The 16,389-nt window shown below is 39.6% G+C and overlaps 1 protein-coding gene across 1 annotated transcript in view; it reads right to left on the bottom strand.

The window, feature by feature from the left end:
- Positions 1-16,389, bottom strand: part of LOC149288449 (rab GTPase-activating protein 1-like) — a 115,728-nt gene that overhangs the window by 83,184 nt on the left and 16,155 nt on the right. The window contains exon 12 of the mRNA XM_089491639.1: positions 13,515-13,665. Coding sequence (XP_089347765.1) covers positions 13,515-13,665 — 151 coding nt within the window. The remainder of the gene's footprint in view (positions 1-13,514; positions 13,666-16,389) is intronic.

Genomic DNA, 16,389 nt, shown 5'->3' with positions numbered 1-16,389 from the left:
CATTCTCACCTAGGCTGCCTGTTTCCAGCTGAGCCGTCAGATTGGTACCGGAGTCCTCTTATCGAGATGCTGTTTTGCGCGGAGGCTGTCGCTATTTCTCACATTCTCAGTGTCCCTTTCGCTCGCACTCTCGGTATTACTGCTTGCACCTGAGCCCCCTGCTCCTCCCCCTCCTTCCCCGAAACCTCCTCCTTTTCCTCCCATCCTCTCTCCACCCCCTCTCCCCTGCATAGGCTGATGCAGGAGAGCTCCACATCAGAAAGGTGACTCGGGCTTTCTGTCCCAATCAACAGCACAGCCAATGGCCACAGCCATCTAGAACTGTCACTAGGTAACAGTTGCCAAGACACACACAGAGTAACATTGTGTAACACACACACACATATATATATATATATATACATACATATATACATACACACACACACATATATATATATATATATATTACACACATACACAAATATATGTGTTTATATTGTTAATTATTATACACGTCTTAACACAAAGATATGCCTTCACCTTAGCACCCTGGAAGATATGATTCCGTTAGAACATCCGCTTTGTTGCCACAAGTTCTCAAATGCTGAGGTTTAGAAAGCTTTCAGCTGAGACAATTTAACAGGACACAGACTTTGCCTCCGGCTAGCGTGTATCCCAGTGAAACAAAAGCCACACAGCACAACTACACTACAAACAACACTAGCTGGAGCCAGTTAGCAGTAATGTGAGCCCTGCTGTCACGGAAGGATGTATTAATTATTAATTAAAATAAAACAGCAGTGCTAAACAGCGAAAGGGAAAAAAAAAACAAAACACAACTTGATGTAGTTTCTAAAAAAAGGAAAGATAATATATGGGCTGTCAGTGAGAGAAGGGAAACCTGCAGCTTGGATGTACCGAACACAACGTAATACAGGCAAAAGGCAACTTTTTTACAGCAAATCCTTTACACAAACCAGTCTATTAGTAGGGAGATTTATCGATCTACGCTTCTTCTAGGAGGGTCAAACCCACTTGAAGTCTGGAAAGTGAAAAATAGATATTGTAGATATAATAGATAAAGGGTTAAGGAGAGCTTGGTCTTTTTTTTCTACCAGAGTGTCACCCCACTAACTGCAGAGTGCTGCTGTTTCTGTGACACTGAAAGGGTTAAATGTGTCAAAGCAAAAAATGTATTGTGGAAGCTACATGTTACAGTCATGCGTTGCTGCATACAGAAGAAATAAACTGCTTAATGTCAGTTCCCCCTAGTACAATATTTAAGTTTAAATTAAAAAAAGCATCCACTTTAACGAAAACCGATCATTCTAAGGAGCTGGCATGGCCATTTGGTGTTAGTATGCAACATTTCCTTTGTGATGAAGCATCATGCTACTGCTTTAACTATTTCTTTATGGCATGAACACACATTATGTAATAACGAAACAAACTGCTAACACAGAACTGTTTCAAAGGCTAACCCACCTACTAAACCAAATGATTTATTCATAGTGTACTTGGTGGGTGCAAATCGAAATAAAAGGAAACTTCAACGCTTTGTGTTCTACGGATAAAGCTGATGGGTAAAAAGTCAGGGATCGCCTTTGAAAGCCTGTTTTGGGGTCTGCAGGTTTAGGATATAGATACGTTGAGGCCATTCACTAGATGTGTTTCAGAAGGTCAATCTGCACCTAACACTTTTATTGTATTATTGGCCATTAGCTGTGTCTGGGGGTCTCGGTTTCTCCCTCTACTTCCATACATTTGCCGCCTCTCACCCCCCTCTTGAATGTATAATGGAAATGTATTGTCCATGATTCCCTTTGTATTCTCTTTTGATGTTTACAGTCAGGCTTTGCTTTTTATCAACAACTTACGTTGCCTTTGAGATGCTGATGCACGCTGTCATATTAGCATAGCGTGATGCATTTTAAACAACCTGTATTGGTTACACCAAATGGCCGTTTACAAAAACAGATGATGGCACACAATGGGGCAGTTAGGGATGCGCAAAACTTTGCACCTCCACATCAAAAATAGACACGGCTTCTCATTACAGCTCAGTAAGCACACACACACGTTAACACATGTGACTGTAGGAGGAAATCGCTACTCAGGTTTTTTTAATATCAAATGAGAGAAAACATTTTTTCCTGACATATTTTTGGGTAAAGCAGGTCGATGAGTGCACCATAGCGAGAGAGAGAGGGGAGAAAAAAAAAAAAAACACCTTTCACTTGTTCCTAGTCATAAAGATTAGTGACGATCAATAGAATTTGTTATGAGTCTGTTTTGGGGATTAAGAATGAAAAACATGCAAATTAAGATGGAAAGGTACATTAATGAAGGATAGGATGCTGCACCTGGGACTTTGTTTCCACCGCAGCAGATAAAAGTCACGTGTAACCAGCGTTGGCGTGGATCAGGTCAGCTAAACACAATAAACAGAATATGCACTTTTATTGCAAAACAAGCTTAAGCAATAGATGCAGGAAAGTGTTTGCCGTAGCCGCGCAAGGTTAAAAAAAATCTCTGTATAACATTAAAAAAAAACATTTCAATCTTAAACTAAGTTACGACATCAGCGACAAGTTTTCAGAAACGAAGGTTCATGGCTTCGCTACTCAACAAGGGCATACTGCTTATACCACAGCGGCACGGAAGGGTTTCATAGAGAACGTCTGTGAACCAGGCTAATCACTAATGGTTAATTTCCAACAGGATTTATTTTCCCTAAAACAATTAACAGACAATTACAGTAAGGGAGTAATATATGAATTACAAACCCGATTGCCAAAATTAGGAAACAATTTAATTTACTTCCGGCTGTTCATAAACCACAAATCCCAGCATTCTCAAGTCAATACGACGCTGGAATAACTCACTGAATTAAATAAATATTCTCATCAGATCTGTATACCTCTAAGCCTGTCGCCCCTTTTCTCACCCCTGGGTTTATGTTGTATTAAAAGGAACAGTATATTTTACACACAGATGAATTCACCTTCCTACTATGCCAACCAAACATTAATACCCTGATATGAAGTCGAGCCAATACATTTAGTTTAACAGGAACGGGTTTGATATTCTACGGAGGACCAAAATATGTCACTTAAATATGTCACTGCTGAATTTTGGAAATATCCAGTTTGTTTAATCGGACTCATGTGCATTGTTTCAGATTGTTTTAGATGTTTGGAAGGGGTTCTGTGTGGGCAGAAGTCTGGCTTATCAACAGCTCTGCGCTAAACCAACAAGACCATGACCCACAAAGTCCCCAAACAGAGCATTTCAGGTGACAGAATCTTGTGTGGTAAATACGCATCACGAGTTTGATCTCAAACAGTGATTTTTTTTTCTTAAAGTATTTTATTATATGGTAACATATGATGGCGTTTTTGTTTACAAATTTCCAAGCGATCATTGGCAGTGAAAAAGTGTAGTTTTGAAGTAAAAGGGTTTTTTTTCCAGACAAGATTATTTTTTGTACATAAAAAAAAGTCAAAGTGCGGAATTTATTAAAACTATAAATAAAACCTTCTAAAATATTTAAGTATCAACGTCCAACAAAGGTCTGTTCTGAGCAGAAGAATCGCTTGGGTCTCTTTCATACACGAAAGAAACAATGAAGGTTTATTGAGAGCCGTTAAATTCATAACCCCAACTTTTACTGGCAGGTTTCCCTTTCAAGGACCGAGCAAGTCCATCATACTGAACTGTTAATGCGGAAAGGCGAAATAATTCTTCTTGCCACTACTCACTGTTTGGTAAATTCAGCCTTATCTTCAAGGTAAACCACATCCCCGAAGGATGCTAAAAGAAACATAAAATGCAGCAGAAGGAACGACACACAATGTTTTACAGGAAAATGCTATTTTACTACACCGGGCTTGGATTTTTTAGAAAACATCCTATTCTATAGATGCTACAAGCTGCCTTCTCTGGGTAGCTGGTGCTGTCCGTTACCGACAGTTTCTCACTGTTCCTGAAGTCACTCTCTGTTTGCCCATACGAGAGGATCTTATATAGATCATCACTATCAATCCTGTCTGAAAATTAGCACATCTAGCTTATGCCAGCAACGTTTGCCTGCTGATGGGCAGAGATGGGCAGAGATACGCACGGATGTTGTTCAGCTATCGCAAATAATGTTCACCTCTGAACAACCAGCAACTTCTATACAAGAAGCCAAACTTTGATTCTTAATGGCTGTTAATGGCTTTTTAAACCTAAACAGTCCTATTCTTAATGCATTGCTAAATATTAAATTACCCTAGAAACAGAAATGGGCAAGCAGATATTGGTGGGACTTAAGCTAAGCGGCAACAAAAAAAAGGGCCTGACCCAGCTTGTGAAGCATAAGGACTCTCTAGTGATCCAGGATGCGCTTTAGCCTGGTGGTTCAGGGCCAGTCTTAGCGCTAGGCGAGTCTGGCAGCTGCGTGGATCATAGCGGTGCCAGCAGTCACTATAGAAAAAGCCCCCAACGTGTAGAAGTTATTCAGATACCTGACAAGGCAGTTTCGTGACAACTCCATCCCAAGCCAATAAAAAGACAGCCCCCATTAGCAGAGATAAATATTTTGGTAACACAATACAAATTCTCTCATTTACTGCTACATCAAGATTTACATTATTTAAAAAAAAAATAAAGCGCACTGGTTGTTTCATACTAAATCTTTTACTTCATAGAGGAGTATTTCGGGTCAGCAGACAGTATTTAAGCAAACAAACTGAAGGTCGGGGTTAAGCCGAGCCAAGAGTGAGGAAGGAGTTTAACTTTCCTTACTTTGCCAAGTTAAAGATTCCCATTAGTATATACTCAGCATTTGTAGGAAATGCTCCTAATTGCCTGGCCATTTGGCTGTTAATAGAACATGTTTAGCAGTTCCAGCATCTCTTTGGCAGCTCTAAAGCTAATTAATGTGCTCCACGACTAATTCAGTTCTATGAATTCTGTGTATTTCCATTCACAGCTTGGATGTCTGCTGCTTAACCCTTTTCTGACAGCAAGGTCCTCTATATCTCCCCAAAATAGATAAGATAAAAGAAGGCAAGTCACAGGTGTCAATTTGTTTCAATTTAAGAATAATCCTCAGACCGTTTTTCTATACACTGCTGCATAAACCTTCGTGTCTGCTATGTCCAGGTCAGGTCTATTAAAGGGAAGGGCCATAAATGTGGAAGATTCATATTCTGGTGGGCAAATATGCTAAAGAGATCTATTTTTTCTCATTACACCCAAAATTATGTTAGCATTTCTTGTATGGAGCCAAAAAAGTACCTTGTTACAGTAGATAGAAGTTGTGGCCTCTCCTACATGTAATGTTAGTGTAGGACAGGTAACACAGTAGAGCTCACAGTCTCCATCAGAGGTGCATTAAGCAGCTGACTATTATAAGGATAGTATACATGGCGTTTTACACGATAAAACATACTTTGAAACTTCTAAACTGATCCCAATGGAACCCGTCTTTTTTTTTTTTTTTTTTTTTTTTTACCCAATACGAACATAGCCCCTGATGTCCTGCTAGACAATGGGCTGGTTACAGGGGTAGCGCACGATGCCGACACCACTGCCCTTATCTATAATTCTCCAATTAATACTTTGAAGATAAAGGAAAGGGTGCGATCTTATTGCTATTATGTTCTACATAAAGCTGAAGTAATGAGTGTAATCCCAAACACCAACACAAGGAGCAGCTAACGAGATGGGCAAAACTCTCTAATAAATGCAGGAGAACCCTCAGGATCTTGCTACAACAAACAGCTTATCATCATATGTCGCAATAGGGAGACTCATCCAGGGCCACATTAATAAGTGGACAAAGTGGGGACAAGCCCAGGGCCCACAGGCCTTTACACGGAACCCAGTGGGTCCGTGGGATCCGGGCGCCACTGACATTTTCTTTTGGGATAGATTCATGGAGAAAAAGAAGCGTTTCTCCATGAATTTATCTGCATTATTCTGGTCACAGGTACAGTCTACCCCCTAGGGCCCACCAGAGCCTTGAATCGGCCCAGAACCCATCATTGCATTTTTAAATACACCAGATGCCCCCAGGACTCACGCTTCGGGGGGAGGGGGGGTGTCTCTTCTTCTATCTTCGAAAACGTTACATCCTAAGGCTTAAGATGCCCTAGCAATGTTCGCTCTTTTTGCACTAATAAATTTATAAATAGTGTGTGTGTGTGATTTTTTTGCTTATGACATCATATCCTGGCAGCCCACCTTAGAACGACGCACAGAGAAAGATACCGCTAACAGTACTGAATAGATATTACAAGGGCTGTGGCTGTTTGAAACACACCAGCGTAATGACAATGGGCGATTGCTGATCTGGGGAAGACCAGGGGCAACATGCCAACAGTAAAGCCATGCAAGGACTACCACCTCTCCACATCTGTAGGGTCAACATCTTTCCTACTAGCTGTCAATCTGAAAACAATTATAAATAGAGACTGCTGGGTTCTTAGAAATACATTATCCATGCTTCAGATCCCATTCTATTCCATCTATTCAAGTAGAATTTAGTAAATTGCAAAAGAGACAAGTCATCAGCTTAATTGGGTGCGTTTCTAACAGGCAAGCAGAGAAATAAAATACATACATAAAAAGGTGCATGAATAGGTTTGACCTTAAAACGTAATCTGTGCAACCACTGAAAAAAAAACGTGCAGCAGACGGCTTCCAACATAATTTACCTTTGCACAGACATAATAGATTGCTTACTATGCAACTAAATGGATATGATGCTTATTCAAGGAAATTATAAACGATCCAAACCATATAGCTTAAACTGTACAGCCATTATCTAAATGTTACAGGGAGAAATGGCAGGTTTCAGTTTGCACCTGGGAGGTGTACCTTGACATTTTAATCGTACATAACCGCAGCTATATAATAATCTGCCACTTCTACATTTCCCGTGCAGGGATGAAAAGCAAGAACAACAAGGGAATTCAACGATTAATCGAAGTGAATTTAATGAAGCCGTTTCACTTATCTATAGTATCTATCGCTAAACTGCACCAGTACCAGGACTAGTAAATTCTGATTACCGAGGCTTATCCAACTCTTACTTGGGCTCGAGTGCCAATTTCAGAATAAAACAGATACTGTTATGATGCGTGTATATCTTAAGTACATTATACATACGAGAACAATAACCATAAAAGCGTGGGTATTAAAAACACGCGCTGGATTTAAACTAAAGCTGCGGGAAAACATTGCATTTAGGTCAATTATATTTTCTTTTACAAGGTATAATATATCCCATTCTCAATGTGTGAGTATTATGCAGGGGATTTTCATAGTAAATATGAAGCAGAATAGGACAATGCACATTATAAGTATCTGTGGCCACGCTCATCCCACAAAACTTCGCATACCCTTATATACCAACCAACTTTACTTAATATAGGGTTAACTCTTCTGCATGAAGCAGCACCACCCACCATTCTGTTGCCAAGCAACCCCATCATGTCTCACTTGCTTTTCCTCCATAGTATCAAAGAACTGGAAACCAGCACTCTCCGTGAATCTGTTCGCTCCTTAACACAGCTTAAAGGCGAGACATGAATCACACGCTCAGCATTTATAGGGTTAACATGTAGATGGAACGATCGGGGAACCTGAAGATGTCTGTAAGAAGGAAGATGCCCTTCAAAGCCTAAGCGTGAAATAAGCGTTGGTCCTGTACAAGTTAAATTACCTATTCTATTACAGTGTTTTTATACTTAAAAAGAACAGGCTTTTACTTCCCAACTCCATTAGTCGGTATGACATTTACACAGCTATCAATAGACTCCTACACGGCTCGCTCCTAAATATTAAATGAAGACGGGCTAATTGGATCTGAATACACACCAAAGCCACGGGTCAAAAGAAATGGCTACACATTGATAGACAGCTAAACAGCAGACAAGTACGAACCAGAAAGAAAGGACAACTGGTAGGACCCCCGTGTTTAAAGGGGGTCTGAATTGTTTTAACGGGAATTACCCCGACAAAAAGCCTTGGATCGGAAAATCACTAGTTAGTCAGCCTTTTATACATCATGCTTTTTAATGAGAATAGCTAATCATTGTATTTGGTCTTCCACACTTTTTTTTTACTCCTTAAAGGTATTCTTTGGAACATCCAGAACAGCAGCATTGTACTGCGCTGCGGCATATGGCGACGCTATATACATATTTTTTTTTAGGTAGTAACAGTCACAATCTCCAGCAGCCTCATAAAAAAATTCAAACAGAATCCCCCGTTTCCAAAATATTCCTCAAAGGCAATGACGAGGTAACCGTTGAACATATCATTGGTATATAAAAGAAAAACACTGTATTGAGAAAATGGTTTAAATGACATCGCTAGTCTATATAGGTAGCTTTTTATTTATTTTTTTTGGAGCGACTATATGACTCGTTTACGATCACTGCTGGTCCCCAGAGATAATTTGGTCACCTTACGCACTAACTATATCTAAGAATATCTATCATACAGGAAATAAAAAATCTATTTCTTTAATCTGCCACAATATATATATATTATATATATACACACACACATACATAATTCATAAGGAGTATCTCAATGTGATTAAATTACAAGAACTCTAAAAATGCACATTCATTCCAAAGGCTTCACTAACTATGGATCTGTTAATCATAGACAGACACATAGATGGCAGAACAGAACCAACGCACTGAACTCGCCTGCCCTTTCTGAATCACTTTGTACTTATTTACTTGTCTGTAACCTTACGACTATTGCTTTTTACGCGCTGCTGTGTCCGTTTGGCGAATGGTGACTAAGGGTGCCCTTTAAGTTGTTGTGCAGCGAGACTTTGTTATACTAACTTCTGATAGTTTATAATTTATAACATTTATAATCTGTGCCATTTACTCCACGGTCACGCCAATAATGTCAAAATGATGCTCTAGACCTCTGGTAAATGCGTTATTGACCTTGAACGCGGGTATGTAAGGACTCAAGCGGTTTCCATTTTTCATGTTCCAATTTAGTTTGAGACACGGGACAACGCCAAGGATTCTGTGTAAGACATATGTCTAAAATAAAGCGGAACAGTCAATACCAAAAATATATAACCAAACTAGTGCAAAATATGTACCAAAATAACTGAAGAGTCTACAGTGCCGCTCCAGGAAAGGATCATCCATATCCACATTCTCAGCGCCTCTTACCAACAGAGAGGTTTGTGCAAAGATGTTTGGTCTCCGTCATTGAACACTTTATGATGCTCGTATACCTTATGATGTATTTACAATACGCATCATCCTATCATCATCGTGGCTGTTAAAAATACTTTACTTGCATAAGATAACTTTTTTTTCCCAGTTAATGTTCCATAAAAATAGAGCTTGCGGGCAAAGAATAATCTGCGTAGGGTTTGGAAATTGATCTTCTGGCAACAAGTCCAAATTCTTTAAGGTTCAGGTATGGTGGCCGACCATTGCCTTTTGGAATGCTGCCATATAAATTAGAAGAGTTAGAAGAACAGTAAGGTATGGAGAATGCCAATGCTTTTAGACAGTGGCTCTTAATATTATTTTTAGCTCATCAGTTGCCATAACAATAAAGAAATATCAAAGTTGTTATGGCAACTGGAATTTTTGAGCAGTCAAATAAGACATGAAGGAACGGTTTCAGATGGTTTGAAATGAAACATCTGATTCAGGAGCGGCAGCGTTTACCATTTAGGAGAAGCACACAGGTGAAGTATGTAGGAGGTGGGAGATGCCAAAGCTTCAATAAGCCAGCTGCACACTTACCGACAACCAAGGAGAAATAAGAAAATAGGCCATTTTGGGGGTTCCCCCCCTAAATTTTAGAATAATTAGTCTCCTTAACAGAAGATAATACATTTCACATGTTAAAATATTTAGAAAACCAAATCACCTTAATCGCTTAAAGGGAATAACCAATTTTTTTTTTTTAAAGAAACGTGAATAACATGGCTTGACGTGTACCCAGAACATTTTCCAGCGCTGGTCCTTATATATATATATATATATATATATATATATACACACACGCCATATATTCCATGAAGGCTAGTGGTGAGGATACGGCAGTGTGTACGTTGTCGGCAGCAGGTAGGCAGGTAAAATTGTGTTTAAGCTTTCCAGGTCTGGGCGTTTGAACAAATTTTGACCTTGTGAGCCTAGCTCTGCCACCTTAACGGTCAACTTTTTGCAACAGTTTTCACTGCTTGAAGCACTGAAAACTGCTGGGAAAAAACTAAGTAATTGTATTTTTAAAAATCCTTAGTCGTGGAGAAGCTGCTCTTGGGTCTCCGACTGATCAGCTGCATTCTCTTCTCTGTAGATGAAGCCTGGCAGTTTAAGTCTAAATGTGAAGCCTAAACGTTTCTTCTTTAACGTAAGTCTTGTGTGTAGTTGAACACACAATACTCCTGCTGTGAGTGGAGAAGACAGCCGCCGGCTGGCTCATCAGCTAACTGGCAGCTCTACTCCATTTAAAAAAAGTATTTTAGCTATTGCTTTTTGTTTGAGGGACTATCAATATGTAGGAAATGGGTAGCTGCCATCCTGAGACCAGTTTGCCTGGTACCCATCTCCTAAGTAGCTGGCACTTAAACAGTTGAATAGATTTCCAACATAGAATTGATTACCTTTGAAAAGGTAATACTATTTTCTGCTATTAATCTCCCTGTTTTGTCAGACACGGAAAGATGATGCTTACTTGAATCCCACCAATCGTATTCCATAGGCTCGCTTTGGAATTATACTAGCCGCCGGAAAACTTACTTGTCCACCCATGGACCAGAGGTGTTCCAAATCATCTGCTGAACTTTATCAGTACAGCAAAGCAGCTTGGTGGAAATTTGTTAAAAAAAACATTTACGGACTCTGTATTTTGTCTTACTATTTTGAACAGTTGAACAATTTCTGTGCCTGTTATCAACATTGGAAAACACAATCATGGAGTGAACCGCAGTAACAGCATTCCTCTCTCTATTGTCCCTTTAAATGTTCATGGTGCTCTTCTCGCAAATGCATAGGGGGAAAAATTCACCCTTTTCCCAACCCGTTATTTTTCATTCAAAAAGATGAGTTACCTTCCAAAAGCACGCCTAGTCTAAATGTCTGAGAACGCCATGAAACGTGTTATTAATTGCTATAGCATCCACTTATGTTGAATAAAATGTTTGTTGAAACTGGCATCATTGTGAACCCAACAAAAAACCCATACTACTTAATGTTGCTTTTTAAATGTATAATGGGGAAATTACGGCTTTAATGACATATTACCTTGCATACCTACCTGTAATTTATGCTCTAATTAATTGCCTACATCAATTACCTTAGTCCAGTTTTAACACTGATTATAGAAAGAGAAAGGAAACCTCAGCTGACTCAGACTATGGTGCACACACTGCAATTTTAATGGAAAAATACCAGACTTCAGACCTACGAGATGTTGTCTTTTGCTATACAGAGGGCATTTAGCGTTTAATAGTTTTACATACAGCGAGCCTGGCAAGGTTGCATTGGAGCTGAGAAGTTGCTATACATTGCTTGGTTTTCAATAATTTTCCCTTTCAAACTTAAAGGAAAAAAAAATAAATGAAAATGTTCATCGTAAGAGCATATTTCAACAGTTTAGGCTATTACTGATTGAGTGTGGTGGGGGCATAACGGCACACATACCTACATTGTAATGACAACACATACCTACATTAAAACACAAACCTATATTATAACACACACTTACAATGTAGGTATGTGTTTTTAATGTAAGTGTGTGTTATAATATAGGTTTGTGTTTTAATGTAGGTATGTGTTGTGTTGTTACAATGTAGGTATGTGTTTTTAATGTAACAACACAACACATACCTACATTAAAACACAAACCTACATTGTTGGCGACTGCTAAGTAGCTATTACCGCTATAGTTTGCAATGCAGCGTCCCCCGCTAGGTTACATTCGCAATGGTCAGAATATATCTTTCTCAGCTAGTCTCATCTGGAGTAACCCCATTCTATCAGGCACTTGTATCCAGAAAACAGACATGGTGCTGCTTCGAAACGGAGGAAAGCCGTAATTAATCAGGGTCCGGCTTCTCAAGAAACCTTGTGACCTTCTCTGTCCCTCTCTCCTCTGCTTCTTCACAGACACATTGAATTATGAGGAAATCACAGCACAATGCATGTGGCGACACAACCTGTAGTAAAAAGGACCTTTGGCTTGCCGTATATAGAAGAGGAAAAAAAGTAACTCTATGATGACCAGAACCTGCAAAGCTTACACTCAAAAGGTACAAACAGCAAGCATTCTCTGAAAGGGTTCAGCCACGGCATGTTAAAACTGAATGATGTTTTAAACTAACCCGCACGCTTTTATATCTTTGCAATAATCAATACTTCACACTGGCAGCCGCTCTCTACAAAAACATTTACTAGGATGGCATATTCTGACTCTGTGGTTTATTTGTCACTGTAGTACAGACTGATAGGGGCTTCACAATATACAGGATCAGGGGGAAACAACATAATTGTGCTCCCCATTAGCACATGTGCACACAATGCCTTGTTATTTAAAATAATGCACACTTTACTCTTGTTTGTCTGACACCGAGTTGCTTGTTTGTTGTCTAAACAAAACACTAAGAGGCAAAAGAGCAGATGAATGTCAAACTCCATTTCTTCGCCGGGTGATTACTCCTATGAGACGGATATGCTTTTTGTCGCCTGCGCTTTGCAGTAAAAAAGGCTTATGTGTATGGATTAAAGCATTACAATAAGTCAAAGACATCTAACATTCTCCTAAAGAAGTCCACGCCATCACAATTTGCATATATTACATCTAAAGTGATAGTAACTGGTAGGAATCGGATGCTTAATATGTTCCTGAGTCATCTGGGTGCCCGTATCTTGTTAATCAAAGTGAAAGCTGCTTTTAGAAGAAAAAAACACCAAACATTTTTGCTTTTAGAATTTATACATATGGGGACGGGGGAACAGTAGTTAGACAGACAGTGTTTCAGACAGCAGATCTTCGTATGGGATTAAGGGCTGATTTTTGTCTGTCTCTTGTTTGCGTCTTAGTACACATCAGATCTGTGCCCAGGACTTTAGTGAGCAAGTGGGGAGCCCACACAAAGGTTTCTTTTATTTCCTTACCCTGACAGTATGGCCTCCTTGTGTCTGGGTTTTCTCTGGGTTAATACTTGCGAAAACTATCCATTGTGGACTGTTTTTTATCCCACCTTTGGGTATTTAAACTTCTGGGCTGTTTCAGGTATTGTTCCCAAGGGGCTGAAACCCCCCCCACATATCTCACAAACCACTGAGAACTAAATGAACTGTAAATCAGTTTTAATGGGAAATGATGATTAGAAGTGACCAGAAATTATTAAATGCATCCCTCAGCCAGCCAAATGACAAAACCTTTTCAGACATATTTGGTTATGTTTATAGGTTATCAATAATAAACATTAAAATACACACGTTTCAGGGAAAAGAAAAAAAAAACAAGTAAAAGATCCTTACTTTTGCGAAGAGCATTTTATACTTTTCAAGCAATTCCTGGTTCTCGTGACAGCCTGCAAGTAACTGCCACACCTCGGCCCTCAACGCGTCGGGTATCCCTCTTTTCACCAGGGATGACAGTCCTTTTGGCCTTACGCTCAGGTTGCTGTTCCTATGAGAAGGGCGAGAAGTTTTCAGCTCAAACACTGGATTGAAAAATATAAGACTGCAAGAATCATACATGAGAAGCCAGGGGAGGGGATTCTACTCAAATATTTTCAGAGCGCTTAGAACTGTATTTTTAATACTAATGCTTAGTTAAGTGCCCCCCCTTAAAGGGAAACGCCAGCCATCATACGTACTTTGATGCATATGATAACTGGGTGGTCCCTCAAGATTCCTCTGGCGTCCCCCTCACACACACATTCTGCAGAATCCCCCCATATGTATTTGCCCTTTTTCGTCAACATATTTTCACCCCCCAACACACACCTATGTGCTGAGCAGGAGATGTACGCGGCCGAACACATCTCCTCTCCATTCGACTCGGATCCCTGCGCTCCGAAATCGCTCATTTATTTTAAGATTGTTTGTTTTAAGCAGCTAATTAGCGGCAGGATTTGCTGGGCCGCGGAGGATGGCGGCAGCTCGTACCTCAGAGAAGGGCTTATTCTTGTTTGGGGAGACAGTGTATTAAAGGACTCGTCTCCTCGCACACTTACTGCCAAATAAGTGTCAGTGAGCAGTTTGACCAAGTAAAATGTCTCAGAAACCGACTTCTCAATCGTCCTTTGCTATGTAAGTTTAAACCCCTGTAGAAGAAAAAACAATCCCAACGTGTATTTGTACCTTGAGCAATTTCCCCCTCTACCTGCGTAGAGATCTTTAAATAAACCCCAGGGCTACCCCAAGTGCGTTTGTACCTAACCAGAACGCGTCTTAATGGTTTTATAAATCATACTGACACTTCATTTCGCAGCAGGCAAAGCAAACTGAAAGTTTGCACCTACACACAAAGAAAAAGAAAAAAGTTGCCACCTAAGCCAAAGACCGAGCCGGGGTCCCAGGGGGGATTACGTGCATGTGCGTTAATTGTACACTAAAACTATGTTGTGATTAATGTGTAAATATACAATTTTAAGTATGGACTGAGCCAACAAACAAGGGTACTGGGTGCTTCTGTGTCTAAATATGCCAGCAGAGGGGGGACAAAGAGCTTAAAATAAATGGGGGTATAGCTGTATGGTTGATAAGCGGCAGTGGGATTTGTAATGTTTTTTTGTGTGGTTATTGTTGTATATCAGCGGTGTCAAACCTGCGGCCCTCCAGCTGCTGCAGGACTACATCTCCCATAATGCTCTTTCAGCTAAGGACCTGGAAGAGGAGTATGGGAGATGTAGACCTGCAGCAGCTGGAGGGCCGCAGGTTGGACACCCCTGTTGTATATTATGGTTTGTTTCCTGTTATATTACTGTATTGAGAGAGGTTAATACAAATGTTAAATAATAGGTGACAAATAATACAGCATCCAAAACGATATTAAGTGCAAATAATACAAGAACTTCAGTGAACCCTAAAGAGACGAGATCAGCTCCCCATCATCCAGTAACTCTTCTCCAAGCGTGTGGAATCGGACAGACGACACGCTGAAACATTAAAAAGAAGCAATAGCGTCTGCTAAATAACTTCTGGGTTTTACCGCTCCCCTCATCAGTATGAGATTCAATGGAAAAGTACAAAGGCCACAAATAAAATCCACTTCCCGTATGTGCCAACGGTAACTAAAAATGAATATGTCAAAACTTAATCCAGACTGTTTGTCAATCTTTGTATAATGCATTTCAGCGAGTACATGGATAAGAGAACCATGTCATTGCGCAAGTGTAGTAAGCAGCTATATTGATGCTTCCTTGGTGGCTACCTCTCCGTTAATCCTAATCAAAAGATCAAGTGAAACAAAAGCCGACTTCAACAGATATAAGAATTAATTTCACAAGCCAGAGGCTCTGTCTCGCTTCAATTAACAGTGCAATTTGTTCAGCGTGTTAATCCATTTTGGCACAAAAAATAGGCTAAGCACTTCTCAAATCAAATTCCTATTTGAAATTGCAGTAAGCTGAACTAAAAAAAAAAAAATGGACAAATAATATAGAAACATATATACATTTAGTGTGACTGCTTCCCGGGCAGCATGTCCGATGTCATGACGCCTTATTATTCCCCCCCCCCCAATGGCAGAGATTGTTTCCTCTTTTCATGATTTAAGTAGAGAACACGTTCTGGGTTTGGGTATTATAGGGCATTAAGCCTAACAGTCACAATAAGAAAACGTATTAAAGCTATCCAGGATATTTTTTATGCAACTATATCATTAGTAGGAGTTAATAAAGGTTTATGAGAAACAGGTCATGTGACTAACTTACTGCCCTTTTTGAGCCACAATATAGACAAGCAGATACATTAAATGTGCTTTTGTACTTGACACCACGGAACATTATTATTATTTATTGTTTTATATAGCGCCATAACATATTAGCTTGCTATATAAATGAAAGCACACAGGACTGGGAGAATGTATTTGTACTATTAGCAGAACAGTTTCTAGTTCCAAAAAATTTTCACCGGAATAACCCAAGGGTCTGCCTGTGGAGCATTAGTTTAATTAATCAATAATCTTGATCGACGTAATTGAAAGTCTTAACTCAATTTTTGCAGATTACATAATTTTATGCAAGATAATAAAATCAGAAATGTATGTCATCTCCCTACAGAGGGATTTAGGCAGCATAAGAGCTTTTAAAATTGCAGAGAGGTTTCAACATAAAAATACAAAACTATGCATTTGGGGAAGGAAAAAATAAACATGTTAATTATAAGTTGAATGGCCGCTTACTGG

Source organism: Sceloporus occidentalis, unplaced genomic scaffold (assembly GCF_023333645.1).
Source record: "Sceloporus occidentalis isolate IW3139 unplaced genomic scaffold, rSceOcc1.0.p SCAF_51, whole genome shotgun sequence".
NCBI lineage: Eukaryota > Metazoa > Chordata > Lepidosauria > Squamata > Phrynosomatidae > Sceloporus > Sceloporus occidentalis.
This window is presented reverse-complemented; position numbering and strand designations above follow the sequence as displayed.